We start from the raw sequence: 16359 nt of genomic DNA on the forward strand, positions 1-16359 counted from the left end.
GAAGAGCAGTCTGAGAAGTCAGAAGGCTCCAGCCATCGCTGCATTTTTAGGGTCAGACTGAGGTGGGGCCACTGTTTTCCAGGAACTGGAAGGAGCATGATTACTTGAAATAAAGAAGACTGAAGCATCTGCACTATGGATGTGTCACTAGTGGTAATGGACATAGCCTGTGCAGAGAACCTCTTGCATTATAGTGAGTTCAACACTTTTAAGTCCCTTGCTGAACAGTAACTCTTAAAGCATCAAGCTCATATTGTCACAGTTAAAATGGTTGCATTGGTGCCATTTTAGTTTAGCGGCCACTCTCTTGAGCATCAGGAGGCAGTGCTGGAAATTTGTTTGCTGTGATTCTGGTTATGAGATCCTCTAAACATTGATAATGCCAATATCTGGGGTAGCACAAGAAACTGACCACCATAGTGGCTGTCACAGTCAAGCAGCAGCGGCTTCACGCCGGGATGCTGCAGGATTGAACATACACAGCGGTTTGTATTGTCGGCACAAGTGCTACCATACTGACATCATCAAATGCATCATTTTTTTCCCTAGAATGCGTGACAAGCGAAGCGAAAAGACGTCTAATAACCGCTTGAGGGATGCAGAGCTCGTGCTATGGTTAAATGATGTTTTACTGATCCTCTGCGTGGATCCTTGGAAAGTGGTGCGCTTCCTCCTCCCGATGGTGGTCTGGGGAACTGCAGGCCCCCGGCTCCCATTGTGCAGATTTGAGGCGTTTTGTCCTTTGGCAGGCGGGGCTGAATGTTCCGCAAGCTCCGACTCTGTGACTCAGCCCCCAGAGTGGCTCCGCTGAAAGAGGGCTTACCGCTGGGGCTCGAGCATCACATGCCGCGCATTCCCATAAAGCCCCGTGGATCACGATTATTTTTATGTGGGTGTCACTTTATGAGGTATCAAATTTAATTGCCGCTCTCCGTGGTGAGCGCTGGTCGGCCCGTTGTTTCACAATGCAGTCACGCCACCTCTGCGATGCCGAGTCTGAGAGCAGCGGCGAACGGCTCCATCACACACCTGTGGGCGCGCCTTTGCTGGGGGTATACGGCAGGTGAGCTGCTGGGAGCGGCTCGGCCTCTGATCCATGCGCTCCTGACCCTCTCCCCCTTCTTTGCACAGGGATGAAGAGGCTGTTCAGCCCCGCCTCTCTGCAGGAGAGCAGCCAGTCGCTGGAAGGCGAGCCGCCTTGCGACGACGGGGCGGAGGTCCAGTCGGTCGTCCCGGATCACCGGCCCAAGAGGGAGAGGAAGCACAAGACGTACACCCTGTGCGAGGTGTGCAACATCCAGCTGAACTCGGCGGCTCAAGCGCAGATCCACTACAACGGCAAGTCCCACCAGAAGCGGCTCAAGCAGATCACCAATGGCAAGCCAAGCGGCAGCTCAGGTAAGACACCTGTCCGCTTCCTCTCTGCTGGTGCACTTGTGAGCTCTCGCACCCTAAGCCTTTCTTCATTGACTTTGCCGAATTGTGGTACAGTATGTGTGTACTTTATGTAGGCTGCACTCTGCTCTGGGACGGACACAGAGCATAAATAGTCAATTGCTGCACTTGGATGAAATATTTTCAGTGATAAGCTCTTTGTGTCATATGCAGTTGATGCTTTTTGTTGTGAAATTCTGTTGTTGCTTTTTGAACTATTGCTGCATGGAACAATATGATCCCCACAAGCCAACCGCATTTCACTCATCAACAATGCACATACCCTTAAGAAAACGCTCCAATCTGACCAATATTTGTGATCATCTTAGAAATTTTTGGGGTGTCTGATACGTCTTGAAGTAGATGTAAAAGAGATTCTGTATGGTGGGTGCTGGGGTCTGCAAGTGGCAGACTGGGGCCTTTGTAAGTGGGGCTTTGGTATTGGCAGAGATGGAATGAATGGGGTGGACCACATGATCACCTGGCCACCATGAGGCCACCATGAGGACAATCTCAGGCAGTGGATTTGGAGGAGAGGCAAGGTGTGGCATTGATCTTGGATGAAGGATGTCACTGTTCTCATACATCTCACAACTGTCGGAGTCAACAGGCAGAGCCACGATGTCCAATACCCAAAGGGGGGATTTACAGGAGAGTGCAGCCAGTCATGGAACAGGCCTCTCCAGCCATTGTAATGTCAGTCTGCAATGTCTGTCATCAGTATTTGAAACAAGGGGAAGTGCTGAACTCACAGCCACCCCATTCTGTTGGTTCTTCATGTGTGATTTTTCATAGTTGTGGAACGGTAAAGACGGGCTTGTTCCAATAAATTCAAGGAACTGTTGTATCAGCCTCTATTGTTCTCTGTGTAACATCTCCTTAGCGTGATCCTGATGGTGGAATGTGGCAGCAAACACACACTCACACACACACACACAGAACACCACTCTGAATAAAACTGAAATGGTTTTGAATAACTGGATAACTGGTGATACTTTGGTACTGCTTGTTTTCACATTCATTCTTAAATACAGCATTCAGTTAAATGTATTCATTTCAGGAGTGTGCTGTTTCATCTGTATTCCTGATGCTAAGGAGATGTGCGTTTCTCCAGCACATGCCCTCAGATCTCAGATGAGTGACAGTGTCAGTTCTAGTAAGACAGAGCTTAATTGAATTTTCCTCAGGTGCGTCTAATCCCGTTGCCACCATTTTCCTGCAGGACCACATTCAGGAACACCTGGTGCACTCTGCTCTGGTTATAGTAACCTTTACTGTCATGCAGCACTTGTCCTTGACTTTTTTGAATGCTCAAGCCTTCAGCCATGGCCGTAGTTGTTTCACGTGGCGTTTATGTGACTGTCCAGCGCAGTTCATTCTAAAAGATTCTGGTCCAGTCCTGCCACTCTCTCAGTGGAATTTTGAATCCTAGATACGAGTGGAGGGATGCGCTTGCAGTGCTGAGAGAGCTCAGCTAGAGCTGTGTGCCTGCAAGGAGGGAAGTCACATATTTAATTCAAAAGTAATCTGGCGCGGTCCAGTTGTTAGGAGCATTGGCTTTTGTAGAAATGACTCCTGATTGCACAGCAGTTGTACAGATGTCATAGAGGCTGAACAGACCCAGAGGATGTCTATGCAGTGGGCATCTTATAGGCATTCATGAGTGGGGCTCGTCTATACCTGCACCACTATGGCAGCTCTCACCATAATCACCCCTGACACTTCATTACCCAACCAGAGCACAGGCGCTGAGCAATGATTGCCAAATTTAGGCCCATGTAAGAGCTGGAGCAAGGCAGTCACACACAGGGAACACACAGGCTCGCTCATCGATTATATGTTTCGCTCCACCCGAGTGCTGAGATTGGTGTTGAATGGGAGCAGGCACATTGTCTCTTTACTTTTGCGGTGATGTTAAACTTGAGGCTACCCAGCCCTGACTCTACATTCTTAAAAATGTGTATCCTGGCTACACACCTTGTTACACAAACGTATCCTGAGAAGTATCCTGGATACTCGCACACGCATGTGCAAACACACACACATGTGTGCACAAACACAGGAAGAGGGACAAGAGGGATGCGGAAAGGAGAAAAGACAGGAATGTTTAAGGAGGACGTAGAAGGCCTTAATGCGCAAATGCCCGCTGGAAAAAGGAGGGGGGGGAAAGCACTCTCTTTCCCGTCTCTTCTTTCATCCTTCCCTCCATTTCAGACGCACCAGTTCGTCGAGAGACTATTTAGAGTGTGCCGCGCTGTCTCGTTTACGTTGTTTGAGCGTCGCTTCAGTCACTCATTATCGCTCCAGCTGTGGCAGATTGCTCTGTGCTGGTCTCTCTCTCTCTTTTTCTCTCTCCCTTCCTCCCTTCCTTTCCTCTGTCCCCTCTACAGCGTGCGGTCCCAGCTGCCAGCAGCGCTGCAGAAAATAGACTGGTTACTAATGCAGCCTGCAGGAATGCGGCTCGTATCAACGGCCTCATTTCATTTACTTATTAACTTAAAAGTCAAGCAAACGAGGTGGCGCTGGCGGGGGCCTCCAGCGTCTCTGCGCGCTGGGGGTGGGCGGGGGCTCCGTGCAGGACGGAGGAGGACATGAGGGACGGTGCATGTGTGCGGCGGCTGGAACTTTGCTGTCGTCATATTTGTGTCCACAGACTCAAATTCTAACGCCATCATTCCACGCAGGCCTGTGTGTATGCTGTACCTGTGCACAGGCTCTGAACCTCTGTTCAAGAAGTTTTAGAGTCAGATGTCCATCTGGGCAAGGCGTAATAGAGTATCTCAGATGCCCCAGTTGAAGCTATATGGTGAGAATGTGTTGAAGAATTAGGCAAAGATGAAGTCCCTCAGACCTTACAGTATCTTATTTTGAAGAACGACTTGTGGATTTGGGCAGTGGCTCCACTACATTGATTCCTTGCATCTGTTGGTGGCACAGCTTGTTTTTGGGGTACAAGGAAGAGAGCAAAAATATCATCTATTGGTATATGGAGTAAGACTGCTATGGTAGTATTTAAAACACAGTGGTGCTGTGGTATAGAGTGCTACCTTCCTCAAGTCCCAGGGCAGGCATAGGGAATGTCCTGACAGTTCCACCAGGACAGGACATGACCCCCTCCTTCAGATGTGAGGCCCTGATTCACCCTGACACAAGTCCCAGGCTGTTATCTCTCCTCACCTTCTGCTGACTCCCACAGGCACTCAATGCCCTCATATCCTCTACGCTGTCAGCAATACTGCTGCCTATGTGTGTGTGTGTGTGTGTGTGTGTGTGTGTGAGTGTTTGTGTGTGTGTGAGTGTTTGAGTGAGTGTGTGTGAGAGTGTGTGTGCGTGTGCGCCCGTGTGTGTGTGTGCGCGCGCGTGTGTGTGTGTAAGTGGAGCAGGAGGTAGGAGCCCTGTCCAACATAGTTGCTTTGATTTCCTGTGTATGTTTGGGTGCAAGGGTTGAGCAGTTGTTTTGTCTGCACTGAAATGATCAAAGCATTCAGGGTTTTCCCCCACTCAGCGCCGGTGCTCATGTATGTGTGAATATGTGTGTGTACGCGTTTGCTCTGTTTGCCTTGTGGGCACAGTAGTTTTGTCAGCTCTGGATTTTGTCTGCCTGGATGTGTGTGTGTGTGTGTGTGTGTGTGTGTGTGTGTGTGTGTGTGTGTGTGTGTGTCTGTGTGTCCGCATCCTCTCAACAGGATGATGCTGGCATGTCTGTAGGGCGTTTGTGTGCTCATCCGTGCATACGTGTGCGCATGCGTGCGTGCACATGTAAGAATTTTTGTGTGTGCGTGTGTGTGTGTGTGTGTGTGTGGGTGTGCGTGTGCGTGTGCGTCTGATCACAAACCTCTTCCATTTGCCTGCGCATTATGCGCACCAGTTGCCTTGTGGAGATGACAGTCTGTCCAGCGGCTGTGGCCGCTTTCCCAGGGCAGTTAGAATCTGCAGGCTCACAGTGAATTGTGGGGAACATGTCTGCCGTGCTTAACCCTTGGTGATTTGATTTTACTGGAGGACAGGGCTCCTACCTCCTGCTCCACTTACACACACACACACACACACACACACACATACATACAGGGAACCCTGAGGTAAGCAAAGGAGATGCTGCTGAACCCCAGGTAGATGTTGTACAGACCATGAACATCTCACTTCTCCTTGTGCTGTCCGACGGGAAAGCAAGCGTCCCCCATGCTGATTGAAAAAGGCAGATGCTGAAACTAACATGCAGAAGAAGCATGACTTTCTCTCTTTCTCTCTTTGGCTCTGTGACAGTGTGTATGCACGGTTCCGAGTAGATGGTATTGATGTGTTCCTGTGATGTGATGTGTACATATGTGTGGACAAACTGTCTGTTTTTGTGTCTCTGTGGTAGCGAGTTCATATTTGTGTCAGTGACATTGTGCTCATGTGTGTCTCTGTGTCAGTGTGTTCAAATGTATCAGTGTGACAGTTTGTTCTCATGTGTCTCTGTGACAATGTGTTTGTATGTGTCTCTGTTAGTGTGGTTGTGTGTGTCTCTCTGACCTTGTGTGTATATTTGTCACTCTGACATTGTGTCTATGTGCGTCTGTTACAGTATGTTCATGCCTTTCTCTCTTCCAGTGTGTTTTTGTGTGGCTCTATTACAGTGACTTCATGTGTGTCTCTTTGGCAGTTTGTCCATGGGCATCTTTGACAGTGTGTGAATGTGTGAAAGCAACATGTGTGCAGTGTCAGAGTACATGTGGAGGACTCAGGAGGTTTACATGCTTGTTTATGTACATATGCAAGTGCATGTGTGTTGTATGTGCAAGATGGTTCAATTCATATTTGAGCAGTTCCGATAGTAATGAGCTGCTAAGCCCTTGCAGATGGCATCTCTGGATTTGTACGACATGGAGGTGAGGGGGGGGGGGTGGTTTAATGTAGCAGAAAGCTGTGGCTGAGAACTCATTTGTGCTGTCTATATTAAACATCCTAGTCAGACACAGCCCACCCTCAGGGGCGTTTAACCTCTTTGGCAGGAGCGTTGTTCGCAAGGCGACACCATACAGGCCCTTCCCATAAATTACAAACAAACACTGCCTCTCTATCAGGGATCAAAGCTGTAATCCCCTGTAATTAGGCTCGGTAACACCAGGACGGAGGGCAGTGATGCACTTCCAAAATGCTTTTCAAAGTAATTAAAAGGGAATATATCGTGCCCGGCGAGCCAGTGTCAGGGAAACGAGAGTCTCGCGGCGCGCATGTTTGAGATTCATGCTGCGACACATCACAATTCATTTCAGTCCCCTAGCCACAGGGAGGGGGCCACGTAGCCTGGGGGTGATCTGCAGGTGGATGTCAAATCCTGTATGAGGGTAAAGACTTTTCTCTCTGCTCTCTCTATCTTTCTTACTTTCTCTCCTCCCTCTGCGAGCCTGAAACACCACCCTCTCTGGAGGGCTTTTTTTTATCATGGAGAATGTCCTTATATCCCATCTTTTTTTTTTTTTTTTGTCATTGAAAATGTCCCGCCTAGCGGTTACTCCAGCATCTTTATCTGTCTTGTACTTTTTTAAAAAGGCGCACAAAATTGGATTAGAGGCAGTGATTTTATGCATGAGCGTGTTTGCCCGTCTGCGCTTTATTTTTGTCCCACTTTGTCAAATTTGCGCTCTTCTCTTTCCCCAGCGAGACAAAGTGATTATCTTTGCTTGGCGGTTTTTCGTCCCCGTCCTCGGTAAAGGATGAGTTAAGCTGGATGCGCCCTAGCTTCAAAGGCAAACCGGAGCCGGGCGGTAATGCTCGTGGTCGGCCTCCGATTGGTCTCCCTGTTCCATCCGTCAGCTCCGCTCCATCTCTCTCTCTCTTTCTCTCTCTGTGCTTTTGTGCTGCTGCTCCTGGCACTGTGTTGCCATGTTAGTGGGGTCTTTGCCCGGCGATGGATGCAAGGGCCAGAAACGTTTGTCTGGAACCAGAAATCTTGAATCGCTGAAACGTTATCCAATGGAGCGTTGCCCCCCTTCGTCTCTGAGCGAAGCGGGCCAGTTATTTTCATGAATTTAATTTGGCATTCCAGTTACGTATTCTCCACCATGCCCCTCCGGGTCTCCGATGTGTCTCTTTGGTTTTTGTTTGAGGAAAAGGTCACATTGTATCCTTTCTCAGCCTGTGCACACCCTGACGAAGGGGGCAATGTATGGCAGAGGTCTGCTTGACAGTAGGAGGTGGTGCTATGCTGAGAGCAGGTACCAAAGGACAATATTTAGAGAGGTTTTTTTGCCACCACACAGATTGGCACTGCTGTATGCAATACCTTGAGCCTGTTTCCATGTCCTTGTCTGTGCTCCCCTTCTGGAAATCCATAGGCTAAACTACACTGAAGGCGCTATAAGGATTTCATATACAGGGAAGTGACATCATACTTATACTGTGTTATACTATTAGATGTTCTTGTATTTGGAAATGCAATAGCGTGACATGACACAAAAGTCCAATGTTGGCAGTCTGAGAATCAAGAATGTGAACCATTTGAAAACTGGTGATAAATGTGGACCCCAGCTGCTCTTCTTCATCAGGGTTACCCTCAGGCACTGATCCTGGATATTGTAATGCCACATTGTGATCCAATGGACATTTTCCTTGTCCTACAATGAGCATACCCCTTGCTAACAGTGAAGCAATCAAAGCCATCTCCTCAGTTCCATTTGCTTGTTTGTACTGCTAGCATCTTGCTTACTTATTGCATTGCATGCTGAGACTTGAGACTCACAATTAAGGGTAATCTCATCTGTATACAATGATATGTCTATATTCAATATCATATTGAAATAGTTGAGACCAAATAGCAAAGGTTGGTTTCTTACACCAGTTATAATTTTTGCTCAAGGGATTTCTATAAGCACATGTCTGCAGGATGGAAATGTTTTATTCTGTGTTTGTAAAGAGAGCTACTGCTTCTGTTCTGTCATCTGTAGACTGGCCAAGTGTCAGCAGTTCCAGTCGCCGCCCCCTTCCTCCTCATGAAAAGCAGATAACAGGTCATCTGCTGTATCTGGCAAGGCAGTCATTTTCTCCCTCAGACACCTTATTTGTCCTTTGAGCCCCATCATTACCAGTCCACAGATGGAAATAACCTTTTCGGTTTGCACAGCAATTTTGCTGCACAAATTATTCTTGAATAGCAACTCTCTGTATGCGTTTAAATTAGATTGTATATTACATGACATGTCAGACGTTGCCCCAAAATAATCCTAATTACATTCTGAATTACTTTCAATAACCTATCTAATACTAAATTCAGAGATACTGTAAAGAGCAATTCACTCTGATGATTGCATTGCCCTCTTCTTTGTTATTTTGGCTGAATATGAGACAACTTGCTTTCCATCTGAACAGTGCATCCTAACAATAACTGATACTTCATTTGAGCCCTTTTTTCTTATTAATGGTATTTGTATTTTCTGTTCATCATAGGTATGATTTCGTCTGTGACCATATGGGTCTAGGGTATCTTTTTTTCTCCCTCTTGAGTCTTGAAGCTGCCTCACTTTCTTTAAAACCTTTCAGGCTTATGACATGATCATATGTTTTCTTTATTTTGGCTAATGAAATGCCTTTATGACCTTCATAAACATATTATTGAATCTTCACACGGCATTGATGTGTTTAGAAAAAAGTTTGCATTACAAGGTGTCAATATACAGCATCTCCTGTGTGAAACTGTGCATATGAGACTATTTACCATCAGAATTATACTATTTTATTCATTCTGGTGTAGGAACAAATGGCTATTTTCCACCTGACAGGGCTATTTTAGAAGCATGTAGAACATTATCAGTTACAGTAGGTAGTTAAGTCCACCTATAGCTATGTTGCTAGGTAGCAGTTCATTTTATCAAACACAGCTACATGTTAATATTCTGTAAATCTGACCTGCAAGTCTGATTTGGTGTCAGAAAGTTCATTTGAACAAATCCCAAATGCATTATCAGTTTCACATGCATTTTCCTTTGCATTAAGACACAGGAAACCAGTATGCAGATGCACTGAGCTGTCGAATGCATGCTTTAAGGCATCTGGAGTGAGATTCTCTGGAGTGCATTATCTTGTAAGTGGTTCCTTCATGTCGGCAAGATTCATTTGTTGAAATGTATAGAATGGAAAATTGTGTCACAATTTGTCCTGTGAATTGTGATTCCATATCATTTATTTCCATCCCTACAGCCCTGTGAAAGCTATTGGTACAAGGAAATGGTGAGTGGCTGCAGTCATTTCCAGTATTTCTGAAGGAAATGGGAGCATCAACAGTCATTTAATAGTTGTTTGCACAAAACCACATGTCAAGACTGTGCTGTGCTGTAGTCCACAAGAGTAGCAGTGCATGAAGAACCATCCTGGCTTATGGGAGATCTTTGCAAGGAACACAGATGCACTGACATACCAGAAGAAAATCTGGGTTGCTTTCATTTAATAACATATGATAAAAGACAAACTGATTACTCATTCTGGGTTATTAAAAAGGGTAGAAAATGCCATGCCAGTTCAGACGTACTCATTGTGGACCTTCTATTGGCTGGCTATTTCACACATTGTGACTCATTTTGTAGTGTCATCTTTATTGACCAAACCAGTCCATAATAAATACAAGGTGAGAGAAAGATTGAGAGAGTAAGCACATGCAATGCCCAAACCATTAGAGAAATGGATTTCTCAGTGGCAATTAGGATACACGGTAGAATTTCATCGTCAATCTTAGGTTGCCTATCAGGCCGGTGTGGGGGGAAAAAAGGAAAACCCTTCATGCCACTCGGTGGCATGCGTGCAGTAATTTAATCACATTGTTTATGGAATTCCCACCAGCCACCCTCTTCAGTTTTGATTGGTGGACAGCTCACACAAATCCATTTCACGGTGCTGACTGAGTCCAGCTGAGGTCATTGAATATTATCGCTCTCAAGCTCTCCATCCTCATTCCTTTATTTGAGGACAGAAAAAGACATCTTCTACACTGTCACACAGCTTCTCTGGGTTTTTTTTTTTTTTTTTCAGAGTACCGACTGTTTTCTTTTTTTGTTTGTCAAATGCCCTTCGGCCCTTCAGCTGTGACTTTCATTGTTATTCATTCATTAATTTATCTAAGATTTGAGACACGTAAACAACTAGCAAATGTAATATGCAAATGCGGTTTGTTTCTCGATGGGAATTTTTCGGTCTGCTGCTCCTGTAGCTGTCACTACCAATAAAGTGTGCTGCGTGTTTTTCAGCGGACAGGCTGCTCGGGGTTCTCATCCCTCCCCAACTTCCCAGACTGAGGACCTGAAAGATCATCGTGACTCAGGTGTTACCTTGGGCGGCACACAGTGTCTGGCTGTAGACTGTAACCCTTTATGGTGGTGTTATCCTGAGCTGGAAGAGTTGTTGGTGTCATTTTCAGCACTGGGGGTGGCCTAAGTGGGGGTAGGTTGAAGTTCACAAGCACACACAGATGCTGTCGTGTGGAATATTTAGTCCGCTCTCTTTGAGGAGTTTGCAAAAGAGCAGTGACCTTGACACATATTGCCCTTATAAAGGTGGGTGTGACAAAAACATGTAGTATTTGACACATGTAGTGGTAAGCCCCTTCTTTCTTCACTGTGCGCCTGCCCTGTTTAAACCTGCTTCTGTTGAACAGGGGTCCCTTTAATCCTACTGGATAAACAGGTGAACACCAGTATCCCACCAGTTGCTGGGTTTTTACAAAATGTTTACCTCCATCCTGTGAGACGCTTGTGCTCCAAACTGTGAACTGTCATAAAAAGAATCTCTCCTGTGTGATTGGGGAGGTCCAGTTCTACAGATCGGGAAGGAGAAAAGAGACATCAGTGAGTGTCTGCGTCAAGGTCTCCCCCTTGTTTAATAGAAGGGTTCAGGTTCCCATGACCCTCTCCCTTTAGATGAGCCCGATTGAGCCAGGCAAACACGGCAGAGGTTAAGGTTGCTCTCCGTAAACAGCGGGTATGTTTTACGCATTTCACACAGCCTGGGCCCACGCCAAGACACCAGGAGGCTTAATGCAGCCCAAATCTGTAGCGTATAATTAGGTTTTAATCTGCTCTTTTATGCAGGCGAAGTGTATGGATGAAACCCTGCAGCAGCTCTGGCTGAAATGAGCAGCAATGAGCGTAGGATCGGTGAGCCGCACACTATCACATATTCAGAGCCCCTGCCCTTCTCAAAGACATCTACCGAACACCACTCTGTCACAAAGGAAACAGCCTTTGTGACCGTGCCTTCGCCGAGCGGAAAAGAAAGAGGATTTTTGGAAGTCGTCCTCCAAGGGTCCCGATTCACCGCCCCGCCGTTTTGCCCTGATTGTATGAAATGACACGAGGGCTTCTTCTTTCTGCCACTGTGAAAAAAAAAAACGTGCTGTGAAAAGGGGAGAAGGGGGGCCGTAGGAGGCAAGCGTGATGGGGGGGGGGGGGGGGTGCACGGTGCAAGCTGTCACAGCGTGTGAAGCAAGGCTGGCTGCACAGCGCAGCGGCGAGCCGGGCTCCTCAAGGACACCGTGACAACCTCAAGGACAGGCTCACGGGCGCTGCGCAGCTCCACGCTGCCCTGCCTGCACTTTGGCTTTGCTGAAAGGGTGGATCGGTGTGCAGACAGACACACGTCCATTTGCATACGCAGACAGAGGCAAGGGAATACAATAAGAGCGCATACGTGCCGTGCTACATACATATATGGAGCAGTTAGACGAGCTGACAGTCTGCATGTGCATAGGACTGCATGCTGTGCACATTTAGTGGCAAAAAATTACTAGTGTGCACTCTACGTGTGTGTGTGTGTGTGTGTGTAAACACATCAACAAGTAAACAGTGACTCCTCAAATGCACACATTCTGCTGTTTTGCATTCCTAAATCAAAGGGCCTGTTAGTTTCATGTGAGGGCCCAGTATTCTTATCTCACACAGAAGCTCTCCCGGGGTGTCTGGCCCCTGTTATTTCTTATAATGAAGCGGGCGTTAAGATGAAAGGGAATTTAATGGGATGTAATCCAGCTGGGAAGGATCTCAAAGAAAGGAGGAGTTTTCCACTCCTCCAGTCATAATCTGTTTACCCTGATCTCTCTCTGCATGACAAATGGTTCTGCATTCTCCGTATGGATAGGCGGAGTAGGTGCAATTAGTAATGTCCACCGTGATATGCATAGATGCGGAGCAGGGTCTGAGAGGCAGCAAGCTCACCTGGACCTGATGTGCATCTCAATGCTCTGTTCATAATTCATAGTAATGCAAGTGCTAAATGAGACAAAGAAGTGAAAGATGGTGCCTATATCAACACCCAGCACAAACACTTGTGAATCATAGATGCACCTCACATGTCACAGTCTGGCTCATGAACTTCCTCAAGGCCCTCTTGCCACGTCTCACATGCACTTTGTTCCAGCTGAACAGCATCTGTTCTGCCTGATGATTGGGGCATTAGAACGGCCCCAAAAAGTCCACAGGGCCATATTTGTACATCCTGTCTGTGTGCCCTGAGGTGTGGTCATAACTAAACTCACCACCGTGGTAACTGAACAACACAGAGAGGCTGTCCTGTGACCGGACTGGCCTGTGGTGCTGTGAGGACCCATGGCACTCCTACCACCCCCCACACCGCCCCTACCCTTTCAGGCACCCTTCGCAAACTGTAGACAGTTTGCATGCCTCATGTTCTCCTGTGTGGCCTTATCTCCTCCATATATGATAGTGTCACCATGGTGGTAGCACTGTCTGATAGTGATAGCCTTCTTTTTGATGACTTATTGTGAAAGTTCCTGAATAAAAAAACATTAAAAAAAAAAATGTTTCATCTGTTTGTATTCAGTGCCCCATTTGATTAATTTGTTCAGTACATCAGGACCTTATATCAACTTTAAGCCTAATGAATATTGTGTGCTAAATATTGTATGAATGTGTTTATAATTAATTGTTTATGTTTCATAAATATTGTATGTTGTGGGTTTGTGTATTTTGCAAATGTTTGTGTAATGTGCTAAAATCTCTCAGGTAGTGATTTGCTGCCTGGTTGAGTAATTAATAAGGGCTTAACTTCTCTTCGAAGTGAGACGTCTAAACTGCTGTGAAGGGTATTTTTTATAATTAAAAATGAGCCAGATGCTTCAAATGAATAGCTTTGTTGTCATTCTTTTTCATTCAATGAAAGCATGTGAAGCCTTGTTTCAAAGAGTGACAATTCCTGGTGTTGGATATGGGTCAGAAACATTATTCCAGGGAACCCGACAGACCAAACAGATATGTTAGTATCTGTAGCTGGTGGGTCCTATATTCCTGAAATCTCCTGTCTAAACATGTGTAAATGTTTTGTGTGCTACTGATGAGAAATGGGTGAGGGTGGTTTAATTTTTGTGTGAGTCAAACATATCAGTCAGCTTTCCAAAAACGCTTCAGTCAGCTTCTGCTACCCTCCACCAGCACCCTTCCTTGTCCTACTTTGTTGGGGGTCATATTTGCCCCATTGGGCCTTCACAGACCATGTCAGTGGATGAGGAGCAGTAATCCCAGCTGACAGCAAAGAGCCAGGACTGGGAGCAGAGGTGGGCAGTGGAGGAGAGCCAAGGGGGTCAAGAGGATACAGGGGCTGGGAAGGGGGGTTGGGGACGGAGGGTGGAGGGGCGGCACGAGAAGGAGAGAGGACTGCGCCACATTCAAGGAGGGACACGGTGGGACTGAAGTAACGTCATAAAGCAAGGTTTGTAAGAATGGTGGGAAGTACAAGTTGGGTCATGACAATGGGTGAAGTAGGGATGGAGGATTTCTGAGTTGGGGAGCAAGGTGGTGTATGGTGTATGGAGTAGGGTTAGGTTTAGGAGTTGGTGCATGTGGACCTGGAGAGAGAAGACCAGTCCAAGACCTCTTCTTCTGCGTCCTCTGCCTGGCTGGCTCTGCTGCCTCATTGTGGGACATGTCTTCACCTATAACGCTCATCAGCAATGACCGGCAGCAGTGTATTGTCACAGACTTCGCCTTGTTTCACATTAATATGGCGTACTCCTGCGGTGCCCTCCAAATCCACTCCCTAACCCTGCTTCCCTGCCAACACTGAAGGCTACAGCTTGCCGCTGCTGCCCTGCCAGTTAGGAGCTTGATTTGTGTCAGGGGTCTGTGGTGGCAGGCACATGTTCCAGTTCCATGCTGTGGAGTCTCCCAGGAGGGCACCAGACATTCTCAGGCCTCCCTGCTTCCGTGAGAACCCATCACCACAAGCAGCTCCTGTAGTATTAGTTCATTCCAGAAATGTCTCACCCTGAATCATTCTGGAGTTAAGCATATACCCAACATTAAAACAAGCTCTTTAAAGGATTGCGGAAGATATATACAAGTTCTTTTTTTTCCCCTAACTGCATCCTCTGGTTCAAATGTATACCAAAAAAGTGGAATTTCTTGCATGAACAAGCAATGTCTCTTGTATTGTATTAACTGCTCTTTCAAAAGGTTCATTCTATTCTGCAAATGTACTCTTCATCACATTCCAGTCATCTCTAGTCACAGTTCTTTGGTCTGTCCTGACTTGGTCAAAAATGGCCTCTGTGAAAACAATAGGCTAAGAAAAGCAGCTTTTATGCCTGATTTGATATCAGGATTGCACCCAAAGTATAAGGCTCAAAACCTGCACTGTTAATGTCAGACAGCAAGCCAGGCAAATATAATTATTCTTGTGCAATATTAAACCTATGCATTTCCTTCTTGCATCAGTATAATTCTGGTTTTGGTTCCTTTCAAAACTGAGAGTCAATTATTTGAAAAGATTAATTGTACTTTGTTTGAAGAGTACAAACATACTTTATTTCTGCTGGAGAAAATCCATCACTAATCTAATTCTCTCATGAAATGGCACTTCACAGGAATTTGAGAAAAGAACTCGCTGAAGGACCACTCTGTATGCCTACAATTCAAATATCTTGTATCCTTCATCTAAACAGCTTGACATGTTTTCTCTTACAGTGAAGCGGTGTCGCACACATACCCGCGCGCACACACAGTGGCTGACTCTTCAAATGTTTCATTGTGTGAATTGTCTGCGTCAGGTAGCCTCATTTTATCTGGTTTCACAGGAGAGGAAACCTTTATAGGGCAGAAGCAGTTATGCTTCCTACCCAAGTTTCTGGTGGTACAACATGCTTTCTCTGCAGTTATCAGAGTGAGCATGTCAGCTGTAACCATCTTTGAAATAATTTTTTTAAAAAATCAACCTATGTTCTCCTTTTTACCAGTACCACAATTCACAATCCTGGAAACTCAACGTATTCTCTAGCCTACCTGAGCTAGCACAGCTAACAATGCAATGCATGACACAGTAGACGCTCTTGTGTTAGCATTAGAGATGATACTAACCGATGATGTCCAGCTATAATTACAGTGCTTTCGATATCTTCTTTGGTTCAATTCTGTCCTGCTTACTTAACTACAGTAGCTAGATGTTATCAAGGTTCCCATGGTCTTGAAAATCCTGATTCCAATGATTTCATTTTTGAAAGTCACGAGGGTTGTTAAATATCTGTCATTGAAAATCCAGGCAAAAAATGTCAAAATCTAAATAATAATACTAATCATAATAATAACTATTTTACAAATGCTTCCATTTTTCGTACTAACACAGTAGGTTGGTGTCATTTCTTTAAAGTCAGTGATGAAATTGTATATCATTTCTGTCTTGTATATTAAACCCACGACTAAAAGTCAGTGGTGACTGGTATTCATTGCCAAGAGCAATGTGTGTTTCAGTGCAGACACAAATACAAAATTTGAGTATTGCAGAAATTAAAAATCGTAATTGAGAATTGTACTTTAACCATTAAAACTTGTTGACTATTATAGAGTACATAAAAATCTGGTTTCATCAGAGACTGTATTATGCATTTGAGAATAATTCAGAAATTCTTGCTGTCATTAGAGCTGTTTGTTCATTTAAGAAAGCTACTTCTTA

General features: G+C 45.7%; 1 protein-coding gene across 1 annotated transcript in view; it reads left to right on the plus strand.

Moving 5' to 3' along the window:
- Positions 1–16359, plus strand: part of LOC118794781 (zinc finger protein 385C-like) — a 133040-nt gene that overhangs the window by 52919 nt on the left and 63762 nt on the right. The window contains exon 2 of the mRNA XM_036553047.1: positions 1132–1398. Coding sequence (XP_036408940.1) covers positions 1132–1398 — 267 coding nt within the window. The remainder of the gene's footprint in view (positions 1–1131; positions 1399–16359) is intronic.

The sequence above is a fragment of the Megalops cyprinoides genome, chromosome 19, assembly GCF_013368585.1.
Source record: "Megalops cyprinoides isolate fMegCyp1 chromosome 19, fMegCyp1.pri, whole genome shotgun sequence".
NCBI lineage: Eukaryota > Metazoa > Chordata > Actinopteri > Elopiformes > Megalopidae > Megalops > Megalops cyprinoides.